The 22,623-nt window shown below is 53.5% G+C and overlaps 9 protein-coding genes across 9 annotated transcripts; 3 read left to right on the top strand and 6 right to left on the bottom strand.

Moving 5' to 3' along the window:
- Positions 1-80: 80 nt before the first annotated feature.
- On the bottom strand, positions 81-371 carry CPAR01_05880 (uncharacterized protein; the record flags this gene model as incomplete). Its single annotated transcript, XM_060490156.1, has 1 exon — positions 81-371. One exon carries the CDS (start codon positions 369-371, stop codon positions 81-83), a length of 291 nt encoding a protein of 96 aa, XP_060351622.1.
- Positions 372-1,119: 748 nt separating this feature from the next.
- On the bottom strand, positions 1,120-5,834 carry CPAR01_05881 (uncharacterized protein; the record flags this gene model as incomplete). Its single annotated transcript, XM_060490157.1, has 3 exons — positions 1,120-2,817; positions 2,867-5,700; positions 5,801-5,834. The coding sequence occupies 3 exons, from the start codon at positions 5,832-5,834 to the stop codon at positions 1,120-1,122; spliced, it is 4,566 nt and encodes a 1,521-aa protein (XP_060351623.1).
- Positions 5,835-6,416: 582 nt separating this feature from the next.
- On the top strand, positions 6,417-7,580 carry CPAR01_05882 (S-methyl-5-thioribose-1-phosphate isomerase; the record flags this gene model as incomplete). Its single annotated transcript, XM_060490158.1, has 1 exon — positions 6,417-7,580. The coding sequence occupies one exon, from the start codon at positions 6,417-6,419 to the stop codon at positions 7,578-7,580; it is 1,164 nt and encodes a 387-aa protein (XP_060351624.1).
- A 156-nt stretch (positions 7,581-7,736) lies between these two features.
- Positions 7,737-9,052, bottom strand: CPAR01_05883 (uncharacterized protein; the record flags this gene model as incomplete). Its single annotated transcript, XM_060490159.1, has 2 exons — positions 7,737-7,930; positions 7,999-9,052. The coding sequence occupies 2 exons, from the start codon at positions 9,050-9,052 to the stop codon at positions 7,737-7,739; spliced, it is 1,248 nt and encodes a 415-aa protein (XP_060351625.1).
- Positions 9,053-10,935: 1,883 nt separating this feature from the next.
- CPAR01_05884 (uncharacterized protein) lies at positions 10,936-13,952 on the top strand (the record flags this gene model as incomplete). The annotated part of the gene is made up of 4 exons (XM_060490160.1): positions 10,936-10,983; positions 11,105-11,133; positions 11,194-11,311; positions 11,388-13,952. 4 exons carry the CDS (start codon positions 10,936-10,938, stop codon positions 13,950-13,952), a joined length of 2,760 nt encoding a protein of 919 aa, XP_060351626.1.
- Positions 13,953-14,341: 389 nt separating this feature from the next.
- On the bottom strand, positions 14,342-15,766 carry CPAR01_05885 (prenyltransferase and squalene oxidase; the record flags this gene model as incomplete). Its single annotated transcript, XM_060490161.1, has 3 exons — positions 14,342-14,614; positions 14,672-15,009; positions 15,052-15,766. 3 exons carry the CDS (start codon positions 15,764-15,766, stop codon positions 14,342-14,344), a joined length of 1,326 nt encoding a protein of 441 aa, XP_060351627.1.
- A 542-nt stretch (positions 15,767-16,308) lies between these two features.
- On the top strand, positions 16,309-17,029 carry CPAR01_05886 (uncharacterized protein; the record flags this gene model as incomplete). The annotated part of the gene is made up of 3 exons (XM_060490162.1): positions 16,309-16,418; positions 16,529-16,653; positions 16,719-17,029. 3 exons carry the CDS (start codon positions 16,309-16,311, stop codon positions 17,027-17,029), a joined length of 546 nt encoding a protein of 181 aa, XP_060351628.1.
- Positions 17,030-17,354: 325 nt separating this feature from the next.
- Positions 17,355-20,821, bottom strand: CPAR01_05887 (N-acetyltransferase B complex non catalytic subunit; the record flags this gene model as incomplete). The annotated part of the gene is made up of 8 exons (XM_060490163.1): positions 17,355-18,140; positions 18,190-18,308; positions 18,385-19,514; positions 19,563-19,912; positions 19,961-20,050; positions 20,103-20,183; positions 20,243-20,527; positions 20,588-20,821. The coding sequence occupies 8 exons, from the start codon at positions 20,819-20,821 to the stop codon at positions 17,355-17,357; spliced, it is 3,075 nt and encodes a 1,024-aa protein (XP_060351629.1).
- Positions 20,822-21,370: 549 nt separating this feature from the next.
- Positions 21,371-21,857, bottom strand: CPAR01_05888 (cytochrome c oxidase-assembly factor cox-23; the record flags this gene model as incomplete). The annotated part of the gene is made up of 4 exons (XM_060490164.1): positions 21,371-21,418; positions 21,488-21,515; positions 21,608-21,715; positions 21,775-21,857. 4 exons carry the CDS (start codon positions 21,855-21,857, stop codon positions 21,371-21,373), a joined length of 267 nt encoding a protein of 88 aa, XP_060351630.1.
- Between the last annotated feature and the right edge of the window lie 766 nt (positions 21,858-22,623).

Raw genomic sequence — 22,623 nt, forward strand, 5'->3', positions numbered from 1 at the left:
CTCAGTTACTATATCCTCAGACCTACCCAATGCAACTCAGTTACTATATACTCAAACCCAACCAATACAAATCACTAACGTCACATAATCCCTGTAGTGACATGCATAGATTCCCAAGACTCAAATTTCTTCCCCGTGTTAGCCGGTGTCTTTGCTCCAACCCCCGGGCGGTCCTTGGCCCAATCCTGCAGACCCGCCTTGCTCATTCCCGTGTACTTTTGCAATTCCTCCTCTGAAATCTCAACTCGGTTTCGGTCTTGCATGCGTTGATAGAGTGATCTTTTCTTCGGCGTGGATATTGGCATAGACTCGGAAGTTTCGTGCTTTATAAGCGGCGTTTGACTGTCGGTTTTGCTGAGTTGATCAGACATGTTGATCTGACCGTGTGTGCTTCAGAGAAAATAGTTTGTAGACAGCTCTCAATCCTGATACCGGGAGTTTCGTTCAGAGTAAGTGTAGGCGGAAGGCAGTCTTAATATGATTTGGTTCTGAGCAGAGGACAATCGATTAACAGTCTTCGAGTGATGTGCTGGCACAAATCGTCTTTTCTTGGCGCCAAGTAATTATTGTTTTGATTTGTTGTAGACTCAAGTTGAATACATGTATCCTCTCTCTAGAGGCGTTGTCGTAGCCGATAATTATAACTGGATCTTCCAGTCGCCAAGGTGCATTGACACAGTGAATAAAGTGCCGGCCACTTCCGTGGTGACGAATGAGGCCTTGTTAGTTGACTACTTTACGGCGCAGCGGGGAGCAACGCCCAGCTGGTCACGAGGACTGAGGCACAGCTCAAGCACCTTCCTGTCCTGGGCTCGAAGTGGATATGCTGGTCGCTTGCAAACACGTATTAGCTTGGTAGCCATCGCGGAGCCTCAAAGTGGAACGAGCGGGCAGTCACATGGATTCGTCGGGCAACGTGAAGTTGTCGCAAGCTGATAGGGGGAGAACGGCAACCCCGAGAAGAGCGGCAGCGCGCTTGCCGGCATGGCCATAAACATTATCTCAGCTCACTATTTATGGAATCCAATGCGGATTGGCTTCGACTTATTCACGTTGTATTCTTCATTATCTATCATACACAGCCAGGTCAATGGCTGGAGAAAGACATCTATCGCATCATCACAGTAAGATCCGATGATGGAACTCGCGCCGCTCGCTCTCGAGAACCAATGGACCACCACTGGGTCCGCTAGCATCTAGACTTAGGGTCACCCGCTGCAAGTCAGCAACGACCCGTACTGTCTCGCCAATGTTTTGGTAATCGATCTCATGATGACCAGCTGTCTCGTCATTCTCCTCCTTCTTGACCTCGCGAATCTCCACATTGGGGTATGGCAGCCGTCCTTCACGCAGCGGTACGATGAGCACGGGAACATGCAACTCGGATTCTCCAAACTTGGCGTCCGACTTGTCTACTCCCAGACTCTTGAAGTTGCCGCGCTTCCGGCCGCCGATGAGCCATGTGTCACCTGGACCAGTCACATCAAAGCTGAACTCGTAGTCCCTATTGATGCCTTTGCCATCACTGACAGCCGTGTCCCAGATGCGAGTCCAGCGCAAACGTAGATTAGCAGACAGCAACTGGTTGACGGCCAGAGTCGAACCTGCTATTTGTTCGTCGGGTGGCGGAAGCTGAATGTCGACCGAGTGGAAAACGGGAATGGAGGGGACGTCGACAGGGATGAGGATTGATCGACTGATCGACTCGATTCCTTTGATGGTCAACGTTGGATACGTTGACTGCCAGGAAACAAGGAATGCTTGAAGAGCTTTAGAGGCGTCTTCTTTGCCGCCCGGGACTGTGCCCAGACCTCTGAAGATATTCCCTGTTAGCAAAGGCGATACGAAGACCGTAGAAACCTCGCCGAGGAGAGCAGCTCGCTCCAAGTCATAAGCCGAAAGGCTAGACCGCACCTCTGCCAGTACGCGGTTGATCAAAAGGCCTGAGAACGAGGAAAGAGGAGATTCTTCGATGTACTTTGACAGGGAATCTTCAACAAGGGCAGTGATCTCATCCAAGACAACGCTGTAATGAAGCTTAAGATACAGGGTCCGCTGGGTCTTGGGTGTGGTGTTGCCTGAAGCTTTGCGTGTGATCTTGTAAAGCAAACTGGCAGGCTGCTTCGGAAACACCATGATGGACTTGTTTGGTGGAGCTGCAGAATGGGCAGCAAAGACATCTGAGTCGATCAGATGTGTTTTGAACACTCTGAGTGGGCTCAACGAGGCTGTTGAGACGCTGAAGCGGGAGAATAAGGCGTTGTGCTTGAAAACGTCCTGTACATTGACGCCCAAGGCGAGTGCCACTGGGACTGAGAACACATTGGAGTATGTGAAAGTGCCCTCGTCTGTAGTGTACGTTATTTCGACTCTAGCCGATATGCTCGGAACATCTTGCTCGATGGTGTACGGGAAACGCATTTTGATGGCGGACGACGCGGAGATGCTTCCGAAGCGGAAAAGCCCGGCCTCCAAAGGCTTCTCGTATTCTAGTGCAGGTCCAAGAAACGTTGCTTCGGTTGAAATGATTCGAAGACCGCCAGTCGATGGCTTGACCGAAAGCTCACAGGACTTGATAGTGTTCCATCCCGTCAAGAGTTCCAAATCAAGTGAATTGTTCTTGTCCAATTGAATGTCTCTTGCCGCCGTTAAGCGACAACTCAAACCGCCAGTGGGGCGATAGAGTTCCAGGTCGGGAAGACGGAAGATCTGCGCCGTCTTGCTGGGTGTTTGGTTAACATCCCGCTCCCAGTGTAAGTCAACTTTGTTGCAAATCAAATCTGCCCGGTCAATCCTGTAGTGACCGGCGACATTGGTCTAGCATCTGTTAGTTCAGTTTTTCTCGTATCGTCAGCATACTACTTACAGTGCTGGTAAGCCGCAACTCGTTGATCCCTGGCTTGAGAATGTTCGCTTCGGAAGTGTGTAACCAAACCTCCTTTGTCCCCCCGGATGACGTCCTGGACAAGCGTATGGCGGCCTTCTCCAGGCTTAAGTCATCTATGAGCAAGCTTCTTAGTTTAATGGTAAGAGAGAAGCAATCTTTGCCGGTGTGGTAGGCTGGATGCCCGACAACTTCGACTTGGGTGAAGAGATGCCCCAGAGGCACCCTGACCTCGTTGGAAAGGGTCTTAGCTACACTCAATACCTCATCGAGAAAGCCAGCGATGGCACTTTTCTCGGGGTACTGAACCTCCGAGTGAGCTACAAGCGAGGGCTTCTTCTGTTGAAGCCTCTCATTTTCTGCGGCTGCTGCCTTCGTCAAGAGCTTCAGTCCCACACGAACAAATTCATCCTTACGCTGAAGCTCTTTCAGACATCGAGAGTACATGACAAGCATGGAAAGCTCCAATAGGCTCCAGCTGTTCTCCCCGAAAAATGGAGTGGTCATGTAGAAGTAAGAAGCGGCCGGGCCGTACTCGCCAAGGTGATACTTGAGCACGGCGAGGTCGGCCATGCTTGTCTTGACTGCATGAGTGTGGTTGGCCACGGTGTAATGACGCAAGGCCTTGTCCGTGAGTGTTTCGTACAGGCGATAGAAGTCGTCCCGATTGTCGAGGGCAGTGTGGAGAAGACCGTTCTCGATACCAGCCAGCCCTATACAGAGCGGATCCGGGTTATCTGTCTGAGACTTGTGATCATCCCCGTCGAGATCAACGTCTTCAAAGTCGTTGCCATCCATTTCCCCTAGTACCGGCGCAGATGTCCATCCAATATCCCAGCCTCGTTTTTTTCCGCTGCCTTGGAGGACGTTCCTAGACAGAGCATAGAGCTCTGCCCGACGCGCAGCGAGTTCCTCTAGGCCAGCTTTGAGAAATTGGGCGTTGGGTGCTGTATTGTCATCAGGGTTGGGGCCTGTTCCCCCGGGAAACACTCCAGGACTGGGCGGTGGCCTGGTACTTGTATTGGAACCCGTTCCTACACGCAAAGACGAGTTTCGAGCCGGGTGTAGCATGGTTTTCAACTCTGGAATTGATGACTTTGGCTCATGGCCGTCGGAGGGAGTCAAACTCGATGGGGGGATGGGCAGTGCTTTGCTCGACGTTTGAGCAAGAATCTGCTGCGCGACGGAGAATGCGAATGATGCAACAAGATTATCAATAGCCTCCGCCAGGACGGGGTTGAGAATCGGGGAATCTTCCTCGGTAAGCTTGTTCTTCAGCGCAGCCAAGATGTCGGCTCTCATAACTTGCGAGACAGCCGGTACGAATTCTAGGGTCCTTCGGCAGATCTCAGCCAACATGGACAGGTTTTCGGCTTCATCTGTCTGCTTTGGGGGCGGCGCTTGCGGTGCAACGCCGTGAAGGACAGACTCCTGTTGCTCTCTAAGCTTTGCCAGGAGATCTTCCCTAGTTGACCAGGCGTTGCCAAGGCGGAGCAGCAGCGATATCTGTCTCGCAAAGATGTAGCAGCGAAAGTCAAAGACTGACACATTATTGGCTACTATCATTTCGCGGTACGGCTTCTTTGTGGCGCTAATAGGGATATCGTCGAACTTGTCGGTTTTGGAGGCATCCGTGGCCTGTAGATCAACAGGCTGGTCATCCTCTAGAGAGCCGTCCTCAGCACCCAGTGCGGCAACGGCAGCTTCAGCTCGCTTCACGAGGTCTTGCGTGTGACTCAATAGAGAGCCCCCATGGGTCTGGGGATCTCCGGAGGTGGCCTGTTCTTGGATGACTGTGTCGAGACCGACACTGAGCTCGTCGTAGCCAACTAAGGCATCCTCTACAAGACCGACACTCTCGAACCCACGCGCAAGACCCTCCTTGAGTATGAAGAAGGTACAGAAGTTCCAACCCGGTAGAGCCCGCTGAGCATCCTTCTCCTTGATGTCTTCCTCGTACTGGGACACCCTCATGTCAAAGGATGACAGAATCAGCTCCTTGAATTTGCCGACGAGGTCATCCCATGCGTTTTCGGCATCCTGACGCGACTCGGTATAACCGGTTGGCGTGGCAGGAACAACTCGAGGCAGTACATCGTATGGAACGTCGTTGATGCCGATACGGATCTGGGCCACACGATCGATCGCGCCCTTGCTAGAGCTGTTGAAGTCGGACCGAAGCTTCTCCAATAACGTGGAGGATCCGGAGCCCCATCTTGACGATCTTGCTTTCTCGGCAGCATCGAGGCCCTTTCCGCTGACCCTAGGTTGATTTGCCGCAAAAGTGTTGGGTATTACGACATGAATAATCAGGAACTCATATGCATCATGGTTCTCTTGTGTGTTCAGCTTCCGGGTAGACTGCGAAGGCGGTGTATTCTTCTTGATCCATTCTCTGATTTCTGCCCTTGTTTGGGACTTGTAGGTATCGCTGTCGTCGCATCGAACGAGCAGGACTTTGAGGTAAGGGGTCCGCCTCAGGCCGGGTATTTGGTGGCGCCGTTCCTTGCCAGGCTGTCGCGCCGCTATCGTTGGGGTATCGGAAATATCTGAAGACGTGCTTTTGCCTCCGATAGACTGCGTTTGGAAGCCATCGTCCTTTGCGCCGGCGCTTACTGACCGGCGGAGCGAAGGGGAGATGGTTGGCGAGATTGGGGCAGCTGGGTCTCCGCCAGCGGGCGTGAGCTCTACGTGGAGGGTATCGATCGAGCGCAAAGGTCCAGCATGCGACTGCCAATGGAGATTTCGAAGGGGCAGTCGTGGAATGAGGCCCGGGGTGACGAGCTTGTAAACGTCGTGGGGATCGAAGTACTCGACTGCGAATAGCATGCTTGGTCAGTTGGGGGGAAGCGCAGTCAAGGTACGACTAGTAGGCCGACGAGATAACAACGGGATCATGAGACGGGTAGAGCTTACCTGTGACTTTGGAGGTTGAAAAAGGCCGCTCCATCTTGAACGGCTCCTCCAATTTGGACTTTTAAATTACATGGTCCGTCGCAGCTTCATTTACTAAATTGCGCGGCGGGTGGGTGCCGGTCGAATGCAAGGTGTACAACTCGCCTCGGTGAGGTTCTAGCTTCGGTGGAGACGCTGGGCGCAATTCAGCAAGCTTGGAGCTGGAACATCAAAGGGGTTCGGTCCCGTTTGTCGGAATTGGAGCCTTGGAGCACTGGGCGGGAGGATGGGAGCTGGCGAAATGCGCCAGCCAACGGCGGGATCCTCTAGTCGGCCCCGGCCTAGAGGTACCTAGGAACCTCGATAATGTAAGGTAGGTACAAAGGTAGCTCTGCCTCCGATGATTCCCCGAGAGCGGTGTGCTACCCAGTGCTGGAATGATTGGCCCAAGATGACGCTGCTTGCTGAACGTCAATGGAGGGGCACGGCAGAATCTTTTATGGTTTTGCTTTGGGGAGAAATGCCCCTCCTCTGCCTTGGATCAGGAAGCGATAAAGTGCCCTATATTTCTTGAAGTAAAAGACTTTAGCTTTACTTCTTTCTCCAACAGCATCATCGTAATTTCTCTGTTTTCGCCATGTCTGGACTCCAAGCCGTCAAGTACACTCGGGGTCGTCTCGAAGTCCTGGACCAACTGAGACTGCCTCATGAATTCCACTACGATGAGGTGTCCACCAGCGAGGAGGCCTTTGACTGCATCAAGTCGATGAGAGTTCGTGGTGCCCCCGCCATTGCTATCGTCGCCGCCCTCGCCCACGCTGTCGAGCTACACAACGGCAGCTGCACCGCCTCTTCATCTCAAGATGCCGTCACTTACATCGACTCGCGTTTGGATTACCTCAAGGAAAGCAGACCGACTGCTGTCGACTTGACCAATGCTATCAACCAACTAAAGGCCCGCGTTAGGAGCGCGCCTCAGGATGATTCCAAGACGGTCATTGCTGCATACATTGAGGAAGCCGAGAAGATTCTGCAAAAAGACCTTCAGACCAACCTGTCTATTGGTGACCATGGAGCGCAATGGTTGAGAGAGGTCGCTGGTGCTTCACCTGATGCCAAAGTATCTGTCCTCACTCACTGCAACACTGGCTCTCTGGCAACATCTGGTCACGGAACCGCCCTCGGTATCATCAGAACACTTTGGTCCAACAACCTTCTGAAGCACGCCTACTGCACCGAGACGAGACCCTACAACCAGGGTAGCAGGCTGACCGCCTTTGAGCTTGTTTACGAGACCATCCCCAGCACTCTCATCACAGACTCCATGGCTGCCGCGCTGTTCAACTTGCAAAAGGACAAGATGAACATTGCTGCTGTCATTGTAGGTGCCGATCGTGTCGTTCGCAACGGTGACACTGCCAACAAGATTGGAACCTACCAACTCGCCGTCTTGGCCAAGCATCACGGCGTCAAGTTCATTGTTGCGGCTCCCACCACCAGCATCGACCTCGAGACCCAGACCGGCGCCGGCATCAAAATTGAGGAACGCAAGGGGGAGGAGCTCACGCAGATTTCCGGTGCTATCGTCCAGGCTGATGGCAACGTCGATATCGCTCGTACAGCGCGTGTGGCGACGGCGGACCAGCGCATTAACGTCTGGAACCCTGCTTTTGATGTTACTCCGCACGACCTGATCGATGCTGTTGTTACGGAGAAGGGTGCTGTTGTCAAGAACGACGAGGGTCAATTTGATTTCCGTCACATCATGCCTGAGAGATGGGCACAGGTGGTCGCCCAGTGATGGGAATCTCTCCTTTCAAGCGTAGATGGTGATGATATTTGTTTTGCGTTAGAGACTGGAGCTGAAGCTGGAGCCCGATGTATGTTCAAAATTGAATTTTGTCTATAGGGGATATAGCGTATTAGCAGGACACTGCTTCAAGATTGTCGCATGATACTAAGCAGAGTCCTTGAGAGCATGCAGGATCAACTTTTGGTAACCTCCCACGGATTCCTCAAGCTCGGCAACGGTGATATTTTCGTTGCGGCCATGTGCAACCAAAATCGTGCCTGGTCCATACAGGTAGCGAGTGTGCGAGCCCTTGAGGTTAGGAATGTCAGTTCCATAGTTGGCCACAAGGGTGTCAAATCCTGGATGATGAGTCGTCAGTAATTATTCAGACTGCACAGGTTGCTTGGTTAAAGTGCATGGGTCTCACCATCAACGTCACAGTTGGCCTCCACCACGCCATATCCGTGGGTGCAGGTCAACTCGAGGGACTCGGCATCGGTTTCGTCGAGAATCTTCTGGATTCTCTGTTTGACAATGTTGCCGCCGTCCTTTTCGGGGCCAATGGCAACCCGAACCGCGATCCTTGCCAGAGCAGAGGCAGGAATGACATTCTGAGCAACGCCGCCGTTGAACTGGCCAACATTGACGGTGGTGTTGCCCCACTTGTCAGTGCTTCCGAGATCTGTCGTGATAATCTTGGCGAGGGCCTTGATCATGATTTCGTTGGCCGACTTGCCGAGCCATGGGTAGCCAGAGTGTCCAGCGACGCCCTTGGCCGAGATATCGCAAAAGACACCGCCCTTGTGACCGCAAGCGAGCTTATTCTCTGTAGGCTCTCCGAAGATGACGGATTCAAATTGCACCGGCGGGTCGGCTGCCTGGAGGGAATCGGAAAAGAAACGCATTCCATCGCCAGTGTCCTCCTCACCAATCACAAATAAGAGCATGGCATCTTCGGGGTTGACTTTGCCGGCCTCGAACAGGTCCTCGAGAGCAATGATCTGAGCCGCAACACTAGCCTTGGCGTCAACGCTTCCTCTTCCACTAATACGAGTGTCGGGAGTGATTTTGTCATCGGATATGCCGTAAGGAATATGAGGCGGCACAACATCGTAGTGCGAAGTGACTACAACGCGAGTTGTGGGCTGGCGTCGGTTCGTCTTCCAGGCCAGGACATTGAACCTCGGGGTCTCTTCCGTGTTGTTGTTGCGCGGTGGCAGGAATTGCAGAGAGGAGACATAGCCGCGGCCGGTCAGATAATCGACCAAGAACTTCCCGGCGGCGCTCTCATTGCCTGAGATGGAGGGGATCTCAATGAGGGATCGATGTAAAGAGATGAGGTTGTCGCGCCAGGAAGGAGCGGCGGATGAGGGTGAGTGAGGCGTTGGCGGGGAAGATTCGACGCCGATGGGCTGCTGGATGCGAGAGGCGGCGGCAAGGGAGAGCACAGAGCTCAAGGTCATGAGCTGAGAAACACGCATGGTGGTGGCGGAGCTTCAAGCCTATAGAAAATTTGGCTGCTTTTGACGGCTCACAAGCATTGATCAAAGGATGTAGGTCTCAATTGGAGAGATTGGTCGCCGCTACAAATCATCAATGGCCGGCGGCGGGCGCGAGAGTTTCCCGGAGACTTGGCTATGGTGCAACCGCAAACGGAGCGGTGTCGGAACGAAGTGGGCGGAGATCGACCTGGTAAGGTAAGCCTGGGAGCTCAAGCCTCAATCACGGTGACGGGAAGTGCGATAAAGTGAGCGATATGAGTGATAAGAGTCAGATATCTGCAGAGTGCAGGCTGAGGTGCGAGGTCTGAGAATGAGGTCATTCCATCCCAAGCTCCCGTCATTGGCTCCAGCCACGAGCACGGACTGTTCCCCGTCAGCCACCCCCATGTTCCCGCAGGGGCGGGAGATGATCCAAGCTTTCCAGGTTGGTCCCTCGATCCAATGAGATGGCGGTGGGGGGGAGAGAGCTTCATCAGTGCAGTCTCAGCGAGCGTCTCAGACAAACGAGGTAGACTTGGGGATAGTGATGCTTACACACATTTGGACACTGAAGTGCTCGCAATCCACTTGACTGCACTGCTGCCGTCTAGCTGAGGTGCTGTTTCTCCCGCGTCAGGCTCCCAATGGTGAAGAATATCATTAGTGGTAGCAAGCAATGTGCCTGGTTTTAGGTACCTACCTAATTATGAGCCGCCCATCTTAGGTACTTAGTCTACCTTAACCAGCCTCTACCGGTAGTATCAAAGCTCTTGTTGCAATCTGTGCAAAGCGACTGAAACGAAACGTTTTAAGATGTGGCCAACGTGACCATCTCTTATTTGCAAACGGCCAAATACTATCCTTCTTATACCTAGGTAATGACGTTGAGCACAGCTGTCTTTAATGGTTAATCCAGGCGGTCCGAGACACTGAAAACCAATTACCAAAGCCCAGTCAAGAACGAGATACGGGGATGCGTAGACGGGAGTGTCCAATCTGGGGAGTTCAATGGCAGTTGGCAGTGCTAGATATTCCTTACCTTTGCAGAATTCCACGCCGCTGAGGGAACAGGTCCGCCCGCTCTTTCCCCGGATCTGCCAATCTTGGGCAAACTCAGTGGACATCGAGTTCCAGTCTGCACCCCACCAGGATTTTACCTTATCGTTGATGTAAATGTTGCAACTCTTTCCTCGTCTTGAGGTGCCTACCAAGGATTCCTTAGTATGTATCAAGGTACCTACTGTGCAGTAGATATCTGCTCGAGGTGATGTGCCTTTGGTCGTGTGTCCACCGCTGGGCGACCCACTTGGCCGCTGCACCTTGCCTCTCTGGGACGCAGTTGGATTGGAGCGCTGAAATGGGGGTACCTCCCCCAGGTACCTGGTCTGTTTCGTTCCCCGTCCTCACTTCTTGCTCGCATTGCCTCGCCATACCTAACGCTCCTTAGCAGCAATCCAGCAACCGATTGATGAGCACCGCCTAAGGTAGTAGTACACTACCTTTGCAGACAGGGGTCGTTCGTGAACCCAGCAAACTTCCCCAGCCATTGCATTCCACGATCCTGGAGCTACCAACCTCAACTTGCGCTCACCAACAGCTTCAATTGCTACCCCGTGATCCCTTCCACCGATCTTTCCCACGCGCACTCGACTCCTCGCAGGCCCATTCGATCTGTTCCGCCCATCTTGTCCCTTCTAGATGCAGCTTGCACTCTTTGCGCGCCACCGTGGGCTCCCGAAAGTCGATCCTAAACCTCCTCACGCTTGCCCGGACCCAAACCCCGATTCCATAAGTCTGTCGAGTCTCGCCTGAGCCCGTCCGCCCACTTTGCCCGGCTTCGCTTCGGTCGGCTTTGACGTGCCTGGTCATCGCCTTGCGGAGGGATGCAGGCCAACAGAGGAAACGCTGAGGCCCTGGGTCGCAAGGCCAAGGTGCGTCGCCCAAAAAATACCACTATCCATCATGCCACCCATCTTTTTGTTTCGCAGTCCTCCCAATCGCCCTGCGTCGTGTTCCACCAAGTCGGCCATTTGGCTAATACTACTATGACAGCTTGCTCGCTCGTACCAGGAGCTCCTCGAGTGAGTTCCACTATCCGCCCGCTCCGGTGTGAATCCTAGGCTAACCTCTGCTGCTTCCAGCGAGTTCTCCAACAAAGACCTCAGCTCCGTCGGCAACTACACTCTCGGTCGTCTCATCGGAAAGGGTTCCTTTGGCAAGGTTTACTTGGCCTCCCACAAGCTCACCAATGGCTCCAAGGTAGGCAACGGCCGACATGCGTGCTGGGGCAATACTGTCGAGTCTGGGCTGGTTATACTCATTGACTGGGGTATAGGTCGTCCTCAAATCCGCAAATAAAGGCGACTCGAATCTCGCACGCGAAATACATCACCATCGACAATTCGTCCATCCACATATTGCCAGGTTGTACGAGGTCATAGTCACGGAGAATCTGGTGTGGCTGGTATTGGAATACTGTGCTGGTAGGCTTTATCGTTTTATTGCTAATACAGAAACGATGATTGACAAAGACTCGATAGGCGACGAGCTTTACAACTACCTCCTCGAACATGGCCCCCTTCCCGTCCACAAAGTCCAGAAGATTTTTGCCCAACTCGTTGGCGCTGTGGCATACGTACATCAACAATCATGTGTCCACCGCGACCTCAAGCTGGAAAACATCCTGTTCGACAAGCACGAAAACGTCAAGCTTGTAGATTTTGGTTTCACAAGAGAATACGAGGGGAAAGCGAACTATTTGCAGACATTCTGCGGCACAATATGCTACTCGGCACCCGAAATGCTGAAAGGCGAAAAGTACGCTGGAGAAAAGGTCGATGTCTGGAGTCTTGGCGTTATCCTATATGCCCTACTATGCGGAGAGCTACCGTTCGACGATGACGACGACAACGTTACACGTACAAAGATCCTCAGCGAGGAACCGAAGTTCCCCGACCATCTCCCAACTGCCGCCATTCCGTTACTCAAGTCTTTGCTCTCTAAGCGACCCCTACTCCGACCCTCCCTCCCCGACATCCTCACCAATCCTTTCCTTGCCGAACATTCCCCAGCACAACAAGCGATCCTAAAACTGCAAAGGCCTCCGCCTTTTTCAACGCATCTAGAGAAGGAGACTCTTCAGCGCATGCGGGGAGCAGGTGTCGATATTGACTCCGTCATCGAAAGCGTGCTTGCGCAGCGCTGTGACGCTTTGGCTGGCTGGTGGACGCTGCTTATTGAAAAGGAGCAGCGAAAAGTCAAGAGAAGAGAGAGGAAACGGCGGGAAAGAGAGGCCGAGAATAGGAGCTTGCGCCGTCTGTCCGCCGCATCCAGCAGACTCGAGCGGATTGCGCCTGTGTTGCAAGAGGTCGATGAGGACGGCGGGCTGACAAACCGCTTCATCAGACTTGAAGACGGCCCTATCACACCACGGACAAGAGGCCGGTCAGAGAGAAGAAGCGCGCATTACGCCGACTTGGGGGACTTGCCCGGCCTGCCCGAGCACAGCAAGGAAAACGGAAGTCCAGATACAGAGGAACCACCTCCACCAATCGATAAGGACTCAATCCGGTCTGCCAGTACGTCTAGACATCGTCGCCCGGTTCCGCCCCCTAAGGAGGGCGTGATCCGCAGCGCACGATCTCGGGGTTCGACCCTTCATCTAGTGACCACTTCGGAAGCTTTGGCGGCTAATGGGACGCCAGAGCGACCACCTGAACAACAACAAAAGGTTCGCAAGAAGCCCTCACAGGCCATCATTGCGCATTGGAAGAACTGGACACACTGGTTCTTCGAGAACACCCGTAGGGGACGGCACGCGAATAAGAGAGGGAGTCACTCAACGCCTAACCTGGTCGATAAAAACGGCAGTGTTGCCGGCAGCAGCAGTAAACACTCCAAGGACACGAGTCCTCGGCCGCAGACGAGCAAGTACCCAACAACGGATGCTGGCGTACCTCAAGGAAAGGCCGGATTGCCTCGTGGCGTAGTGGCTAATGGCCATGCCAACAAGGCACTGCCAAGCCACGGAGGGTCTGGAGGCTTCAGCAGTCCGGCCTCGGGTGGAGGCTCCGTCCCCTCGCGGGTACCGTCCCGAATCACAACATCTTACAAGCGACAATCGCTGTCGCCGTCTCCCATGACCCCACGAACTACGATGCGGCGCTCTTCGGCAGGGTTGAGAGGCCGAAAGTCCACTTCTTCATCGGTCTCGTCCATTCGTTCGATGCCTCATCATCATCACTCTCATTCCAAAGCTTCATCAACAAGCTCAAACGGATCGGTCTCGACTTCCATGTCCAAGAACACTCTCCAGCGCGGGCAGTCGCCTCATCACTCTGTCAAAGTTCTTCCAGCGACTCCCACCGCGACCGCCTTCCCGTCGAATATCCGTCTAGTTCGAGGGCCAGGTCCCCCGGCTCCCCTTGCTCTATTCAATGAGGGCATGCCTCCCCCACCGGTAACGTCAGGAATGCAGGCTCCAGGCTCGCCTAATCCCTTTGCCCTGGGAGGGGGCATCCAATTTGCCAAGCGAAAGCGGAACATCTTCAAGGGTCCGATGCTGGCCTTTGGCGGAGGTGGCAGCGCAGGCGGTGGCGGAGGAGGGGGCGGCAGCTCTCGAAGCACAAGTTCCAACCATTCACGCAGTGCAAGTGCTTCTGGACTCGGACGACGGTCGGGCGAAGCTCCCATCCAGGAAGAGGAAGAAGGCGAAGAAGCGGAAGAAGAAATCGAGGAGGTTGACGCTTTCAGCCCCGTTGTTGGGGGGCCAGGAGAGCGCATCGAGGAGCAAATTATTGAAGACAGCGAGACAGAGGCACTGGCAGAGCAGGCGGAGGAGAAGGAGGAAGATGCTCCTCCGGTAACGCCAAAAGCATCAGCCGCCCCTGTCCCGACATGATCAACCCCAACTACCCTTTCTGCCGTCCATCAAGGAGGATGATGGCCACTTTTTTCTCCTCAAATACAATGTTTACTGCGAGTTTGATCAAACACGCTCCAAGGAACGAGTCCAGGCAAAAGCTTTCATAGTGTTTTTTTCTTCTTTTCTGTATATTCCCCTTTGGCGACTTGTACTATACTTAGAGGATACCTTGTACCAAACAAAGGGTGTTGATATTTCTTTTGCAGTGAAGATAAAACCTCGAGTCAACGCTTGATGTATTTCTCTATAACGATGTCTAAACCTCGCTGTTATTCTGTCATTGTGCTTTGCGTTAGTTCCCAGCCTCCCGTCAGCGAATGCGCGCAAGTAGATCACATTACGCCGAGATATAGCGTCTATCAAGTTCAGGTCTTCTTGATGGCCTTGGTAGTCTCGATGAGCCCGTTTCTCGCAAATATGATATTACGCATAGTCGCGTCTGTCGCGCATACGGACGCATCGAATGGCTTTAGGTCTGCGTCTCCCATGATGGCGAGTGCAGCTAGTCCAAGGAATCCGTGGAAAATGTCTGGCGGGCCTCCAGGATACTTAGAGAACCCACCGATGAGATGTTGTGTTTTTTTGGTGATGAAGCGTCGTGACGGCTCGGCGTCAATGAGATCGGTGTGACCAAGCATCTTAAAAACGTCAGCAAACCGTGGCCCTTGGCAGTCGACAATCTATATTCCTTGTACCTGTAGTGTCCCTCCTACCCACCAGCAATAGCATGTGTCCGCGACCTTGTTACACCTTCCATTGAACCCAACGAAGCGCAGGTTTGGATCCAATGTCAGCTCGCTCAACGACGCGGGCAGCGCAAAGTTGGCATGGTCGGGATCGTCCGAGTCGTCTTCTTTCTCGAGGTATTCGAACTGGCGGTACACCAGGAACTTGACCAACAGGGACGCATCAGGGACGCCTTGCTGAAGTATCTGGCTGTCGTGTGGAGTTCCACTCTGGTCTGGGGGTCGATCGAGGAGGACCAGCGCGCTGACGGCGCACCATGCGTAGCCAGCTTCAAACCTCATATCAGCTTCACGTATTCAGCATCATCACCATTGTAGCAGGAGCGTACCATGAGACTCGTTTGCATGGGAGCTCTCAGCGACTCCACCGTCATAGGTCTGTCCTTGGCGGATGTGCCGAACGAGGCCATCAACGTCAATGTCCTCCACCCAGTCCTCGTCTCCCTCCTTGGCATCGCCCCGTAGAGCCCACCGTATCGTGGCGGCCAGAAAGCATAGCCGCATGTCCCTCCCGCCAGCAATGGCCCCGTCGTCCAGCACGAGCTCGCCAAAGCTGCCATCGGTCCTCTGCAGCCGCCTCAACCACCGCAACGTCGCAACGCGATCCACGCCCGCAAAGGCGCTCTTGGCTTCCTCTGGCCCGTCCGCGACAATGGCCAAGATCAACAATGCAAAGTATGTCGAGGCCAGATTCGCCGAGCTCGCATTCCTCGTTCTAGGCGTTGCCTTTTCAAAGTCCCAGCCGGCGTATAAGTCGCTTGGCAGAGCATGGTTCGGAGAGCCGCAGAAGCCGCCGCCGGGGTGGTAGAGACCCAGAACGAACTTGCGCGCGGCAGCTCGGTCGGCGGGTGTGAGGAGATGGGGGGCATCCTTGGTCGGCTCGGAGGGGGAGAGTATGTCGAGGGCGGCGAGGATGAAGAAGCTGAGAGCTATGCGCGTGCTGTCGGACGACGTATACTGGTGCGGGAGGAAGGTCTTGTGGCAGCGTTGCCAGTATTTGATGTGCCTCGCTTTCTCGAGCGGCATGACTGTGTCGGCTGCCATCTTGGCCGTGATGGATTCGAGGATCGCAGTCGGGTGGGAAGAGTGTTGGTGGGGTTTGTTACCTAGCTCCGGGACGTTTGGTCAAGTGAACAAAATCCCCCGATGGTTTGCAGGACCTTCCATCCCTCCTCAACCCCCAGGCCGGCATAGGACACAATCAGGAACGGACCCCACCCCCCACCAAAGCTGCACCTTCAGCTTAAGCAAGTTTAGCTCAGCGAGCTGCTGGAAAGAACGACAGCGCTAGCAGGGAGGAGGTCCACTAGAAGACCGCTGAACGGCGCTGAAGCCTCGCCCCGTCTCAGTAGATGGGACGAATGAGAAGCTCCAGATCGATAAGCCTCGTAGCCACAGGGTTACCTGGGTACTTCGCTTCGTTTGCTTGCTGATAAGACATGCGCTGGACTGGTGGTCCATTTCTTTTCTTGTCCGACGCGACTGCGCCTACGACTGCGACGTCAATTGTCCCCCTCTCTTTCTCAACGAGCTTGCTTTAGTTCCCTCACCTTGATGAATACAGCGCATCGCAAGGAACCGTAACCATGGCGATCATATCAGCGAAAACAATCATTACCTCCCTCTCCCTCTTCCATGTCACCCTCGCATACTTCTTTCTGACGAACCCGGCGACCATCGCAGACCAGGCGATGGTGTACGTGCTGGGCGAGTCGATGGGCATGGCAAGTCTCCAAAGCTTCACTTCATGGTCCATTCGTAACAAGGTCGAGCGCTAACATCTCCTCTTAAGCCCCATGCGCGAAGCTTCGAAAACAGGTCTCCCGCCCTCGCTTTCCTCGCCGCCGTGCTTGGGATACTAGGCATCAGCGACCTCGTTACCCTCAGCATGCCCGAAGAAGTCTGGTTGATCTACCACTGGGGAACACAGGGTAAGCAACGTGCTTTTCCTTCTTATGCTGGTAGTTCGAAGCAGTTTCTCACAACCCAATTATAGCACCAACTCGTATGGTCATGTCCTTCGGTTTTGTCCTCTACACCTTCCTCTTCGGCCCTTCATCCCCCCTTTATGGCGGAACCTCGAAAGGCGGCAGTCGCTTCGCCCATCCCTCCGTCCAGTCGAATAATCCGCGCTATACACCTTCGACTTGGGGCGGTGACGGCCTCAAGAACCGTGTGTTCTTGACCTTTGCCTTCCTCGAGATGTTATGCTGGTTCTGGGTCTGGATGACCCTGCGCGAGGAGCAGGAAGAGTTCCAGCGTAAGAACCAACACAAGAGGAGAGGAAGTCAGTCAGGGTACAACTGAGCGACAGGCTTATCGAGTGTACTAAGCCGTTCGCTGGAGGCATTGAAGGCGTTGCGTTCACCCAACCACGGGAGCGATCAGACGAATATGCTTCCGCGCTACCGGAAGGCCCGGGCCGCTTGCGTGGCCCCTTTAGCATTGCGTGGAGTTTTGGGATGGCAGGCGCTACAAAAATGGCATACTCGGCGTAATAATCATTTGATGTGCGACATGACGGTTTTCTATTTTTGGGCTCCCGAGCTTATGAGTGATAGCCTCCTACTCTAGGTAACTTGAAACAGAATAATGAGTTGATATAGGCTACATCATGAATGCAATGAGCCGTTTACTCCCATCGCACCGATTCCCAACCCTTCACGTTCGTCCGCCAGCTGTCGGTCACCCGCTGTGACCAAACACCAACGTGAGAACCTGCCACCTCGCGTATCTGTTTTGACAAGTCGTCCCCAGAATCCGTCTCAAACGTCCAAGAGCCCAGTTTCGCATTCAGTGTGTTGCTTTCCTGCTTCAGGAGAGCCACCCGTGCCTTGCCTTCCGTGAAGGCAGTGCTAGCCGCATTCTCGAGAGCCTTGACTTGCGCCATCACGTCCTTGGGCACGTTACTCTGCCCAGAACGGTCCCTCTCCTTCTCACGGTCATTGAAAGTCACTATGTAAGACGTCGCTAGCTTCACGGCGGCGGCAGCGTCGCGAAGAATCGACAGACCGTGGAGTGAACCCAGCATCATTAGTGTCTTGGACCCTTCTGCATCAGCTGGCGTCGATAGCGCTTGCGCGCGAAGGACCTCCAGGCCAGACTTGATCGCGGACACAATGCTTGCCAGAAGCTCGGGAGGTGGTGGGCTGCGACTGGCGGAGACGGAGAGGGGAATCAGGGTGATCAGAAGTGAAACGACTTCGTAGTAGGTTTCCTCCTGTTGAGTGAGATTCTTTCCGCGAGTGTGGAGGAATCTGCTGAAGGTGTTGCCCAACCTCTGAAGGGATTCCAGGACGAAGGCCAGCTCTGCCGCGGTCGTCTGCGCAACGTTGGCCACTTTGTAAGACGATGCGGGCTTGAAGGTCATAACCTCAAAGAACTTTTCTGCGGCGAGGGCTAAGTGGGAACGCAGGTTCTGGATGAGACGTTAGAAATGGTACCTAGTACAGTGGAAGGGGACATACCGATGGATCAGGGCCTAGCCGCAGGACGTCGTATATCGGGCGGCCCGAGGCAGCTTCGAGGTTAGGCACAGATCCGTAGTCGATGACTTCGTTCAGCACAGAGTTGTCGGTGACTTCCTCTACGAATAATAGTCAGCACGAGGGAACGACGTGTGGAACGACGTGGGAAACCAAGTTAGCCTGGTCATGACTTACCAATCGCCGGCTCTTCAAAGATCGAGTCGCTGCGGATATCCAGCGCTCGAGCAGCTTGGGACTCCTCCACATATCCCATCACCAGGGTGCAGCTTGACCTCAACCGCTCGGTGTAGCTAGGGATATCGAGAATGGCAGTGTAGCTCTCGGCCTCGAAAGCATCAGCCAGCCTTCTAGGCATTCTCAGCTTGAGAGACGCCCGGTAGTGGGATTTCAGTCCCTGCATCAGCCCTCTCTCAGGTCTATTTGGTGGTAGAACTAAAGTGGGCGCAATGGTTGATAGACGGTCAAAGAAGTAGGGGCCAAGCGAATCAATAATAGTACGCTTCACGTCTGCGGTATCCCACACTTCGCGAGCACGAGAAGCACATCCAAGCACAAGATAGATGCGTACAAGGACCAACGTGAGTCGGGTGTGCTTTGGTGTTCTGGTGAGCTGGTCTTCGATGATGAGGGCAGCTTGAAGCAAGCGGTCAGGTCTACCGTTCTTCGAAAGAGAAGTAGGGTTGTCGATACCACGCTCGTGCACGCCGCTCAGCCTCACACAGCATGATGCTGCAAGGATAGCAAGTTCCGGGACACAATCGAGGTGGCCTATTTCAGTAGAGTTGAGGAGAGAGGAGTACAAAGTCAAGGTCGACTCCAGGAGTTTCTTGACGCAGGTGGTGCAGGTAGATGACTTGTTGGTGGTGTTGCAAGTTATACACTTCCAATCATTTGGTTTCTTTACATCCTCATTCGGGACACGAACGAGGGTCTTGGGTGAAGATAGTCCGAGGTACTGCAGCTTGTACGCAAGCGCCTTCACAGATGCTGATCTCGCGGAGTCCTGAGACTCTTCTGACAATCCAATGAGGAATTCGTATGCCAGTGCTTTGATCTCCTGTGGTGGCAACCGCTCGACAAAGCCCTTGACGTCGTCGAAACAGGCGGGCGATTCGCACTCAACCTCAATGTATTGGCGCAATTCCTCGAATTCATTCGATGCGGCATCAGAGCTAGACTGCGTGCTCTTGGGGAAGAGGAAAGCTGCTTCAACCTTGGCCAGACGGACGTTGCGCTTATAGATGGATCGTACACCCTCTTGAGTCAGGAAGCGGTTAATGAGTTCGGAAACCTCGATCGAAGCCCTGCTACCATCAGCCAAAGTTGTCATCGATCAAAGGTGTCCAACTTACTCTTGGGTCTGTCCTATCTGGCCAGCGGCATTGAGGAATTTCTTCCACACCGCATAGTCACAGGCGAGGAGGCTCAATTTCTGGTTTTCGTCTGTCGTTGACAGGCAGTCCTTGCACAGGTCGTAGACAGTTTTCCACTGGCCCTTCCGCTCGAGAACTTCTATCGCTTGTAAAAACAAGTCTTTGCGTCCTTTCCTGAATTGGTAGACAGGGTTGAGGGTTGGGCCCTTCAGAGCCGCCTCCCATTCAGCCGTAGAACCATGAGCCTCGAGAATGCGGTAGAAGAGAAGGATCTCTTCTTCCGTCTTGATGGCTCGGTCGGAGACTTCGCCGTTCTTCTCGGCACCGCTCTATCAGCTAGATTAGCCGCCATCATGGATTACTGCCATCAATCTTACCTGTTCTGCAAATTGCGCGGCACGCTGCATTTGCTTCAGAGCGAGCATACCATAGAGCTGCTTCTTTCCAGCTGGACATTGCTCATTGGTCTCACACAGAATTAGCGTGCTTCTTGGCGTTGAGAGGGTATCAAGAACTCACTGCTAGCAGATGCGTAATGGCGATGTTCCAGAAAAGGAAGCTCCTTTCTTGAGGGAATGACTTGTCGAGCACTGCTGCAATCTGTTTGCCTGCATCAGCATCTTCAATCCTTCATGGGCTCAGGACAGAGATGAACTCACTTGCTGTGCGCTAACCAGATCCCAGTGTAGCAGACATGACTCCAAGCATCTCGTTCCACCATTTTTGTCCTTGGGCTTGGCTTTTACGTAGCGCAGCTTCAGGGGGCCAAAGGTCTCGGAAAAGTCTCGGTCCTCAATAAACTCCTCTGAAGCCCACTCAAGCAACTCCAAAGTGTCAGGATCTCTCACGGCAGTCGGATCCTGAACCAGCTTGCGGATAGCAATGAAGGGCGATGCCTTCTCCAACGGTGAGTCCAACTGACTTTCTGCGCATATTTTGACAGCCTGAATGATGCGGTTAGTTCTATTTTAGGGTTCACATTTGGCGGTGAGGTGAGAGCAAACCTCAAAATAAGGATCCTTGAAGGTCCGGAATCGCTGCTCCGCGAGACGGATGGCGTTGGCCCATTGTCCGTTATTGAAAGCCGACTGCAGCTGCAGATCGGTGCCGCTCCTCAGCTGAGGCCGGTTCCAGGACATGGTGATGCTTCTGATCGGATGGCGGGGCAGAATTAGCTTGGAGGGGCACTGTGCTGTAAGAGTGCAGCAGGAGCTTGTGAGACGTTTAGGGATGGGCATTGTGTTGCTTGATTGGTTGCTCGGGTAAATACTCTTCCCGAAATGCCGACCCCCCACGTTTGGGATTCCGGCGCCGTTGGCCGGCCGCGCTCCTCCCGATAGCCCGACGCCGATCCGGCCGACGTCGCCGATTAACCTCCAAGCCCGGATCGGGGCTGGCTATGGTTTCTAGTGAGACATGTCGACTACTGGATGGGACACATAATCTATCATCAAACGAGGCGCATCTTCCGCACGTTGTCGAGCATGCAGTGACTAAGTCTCTACAGGGCACTACCTGGACTTGGATACCTTAGCCTGCAGACACATGGCAGATTTGGTCTAAGGGCAGCCATCGAGACACAAAGAGAAGAGCTGGTATCTATCTTGAAACATGACCGAATTACTCATACACATGAATACTCCTTTCCATGCATGCATGTTGTTTTACAAAATGTACAATGTCGTATCTTCTTGCACCCGCAAAAAGTTTGTCGACTAGATTCGGTTCGGATCGTCTCGGTATCATATCGGCATTGGCGAACGTCGTTTACACCCATTCACATCACATCACCACCAAGCACCCTGCGCCTTTCGGTCTGCCTTGAGCTTGTCGAACTGCTATAGAATTAGTGTCTGAGAATACGGCTAGCTGCGCCAACGGAGTGAGGAGGGAAGGTAGCGTACCCAAGCCTTCTTGCAATCTCGGTATGCTCTGGGATATCAAGTCAGTCCAGTATTCTCGCGCAGCTCAGAAGGCGGCCAAGAGCCTTGAACAACAGAGAAAAGGTAGCAACTCCCACTTACTGAAAGTAATCTCCGCACATGGCCCTGTCTCCCCCATTCCGGTGCAGGCATTTGATGCTCTTCTGCGCAAGCTCTTGACAAGGATCAAAGTACTCGCTCTTCGCCTTCCTACGCAATATGTTTGAGCGATTGTCACGAGGTTGAACGTGACACGCAGGCCGGCCTACCCTTCAAACTTGGCCTTGCTCTCGGTGTAGGTCTCGTCGACCTTTTCGGGTGCGGCCGTCGCAGTCTTCTGAGGTTCCGACATTTCGATAAAAGGTATTCTTTCGAATTCCGCAGGATTTTCGGGGCTTGATATTCGGTTATTCTCGGTCAATTCGTAGAACGATTGAAGGTGCGATGCGCCGGGAATTGGTGTTGGCGGTACGCGACGAACATTTGCGTCGGTGACGTTACGATTGGAGAAGGTTCTGGTTGCGATAAGATAAGAGCTGTTTGGTGCCTGGCGACTTGGGGTTCTATTTTAAGGCATCTATGATGACCTCTCTTCAATCGCCCATTCGCTGACTAAGGCAAGAATAAGTGAATATCCCCCCGGCTGCCAAGAAGAAGAAATGGAAAAAAAAGCCTAAGTGCAATGAGCAGCAGAATGCGATTTGAAGCGAGCACAGGGCAATGCCCAGCAGCGAGAGAACCTTAAGATCCGCTTCTATGATTGACTGCCCAGTGTCCACGCACCGGCTCATTTTTGCCGTCGACAAATACTGCGTTAAAGGGTGGGAATCCGGCAACGCCTGCCGTGCCTGGCCGATTTTGCCGACAAACAGAGGTCTTTCCTCAATAGAGTTCAAGGTTTTCTATAACTCTATCGTTAAGGTATCCGTAAACCGCTTTTCTGGATAACAAGTGGTGCTCTTGTGCATGGTGTTTATTTTGACCACATTCGTCCCTCTTTTTCCACGTCGACAATAGTGCGTGTCCACGATGCTTCTTTGTTGATAATCCACCTGCATTCATCCTCCTATCTCTCTTTCCCCCTCTTATTACGCCATTTTGTACACAGACACACGGAA

Source organism: Colletotrichum paranaense (genome assembly GCF_030867605.1).
Source record: "Colletotrichum paranaense strain IMI 384185 chromosome Unknown Scaffold_4.1, whole genome shotgun sequence".
Lineage (NCBI taxonomy): Eukaryota > Fungi > Ascomycota > Sordariomycetes > Glomerellales > Glomerellaceae > Colletotrichum > Colletotrichum paranaense.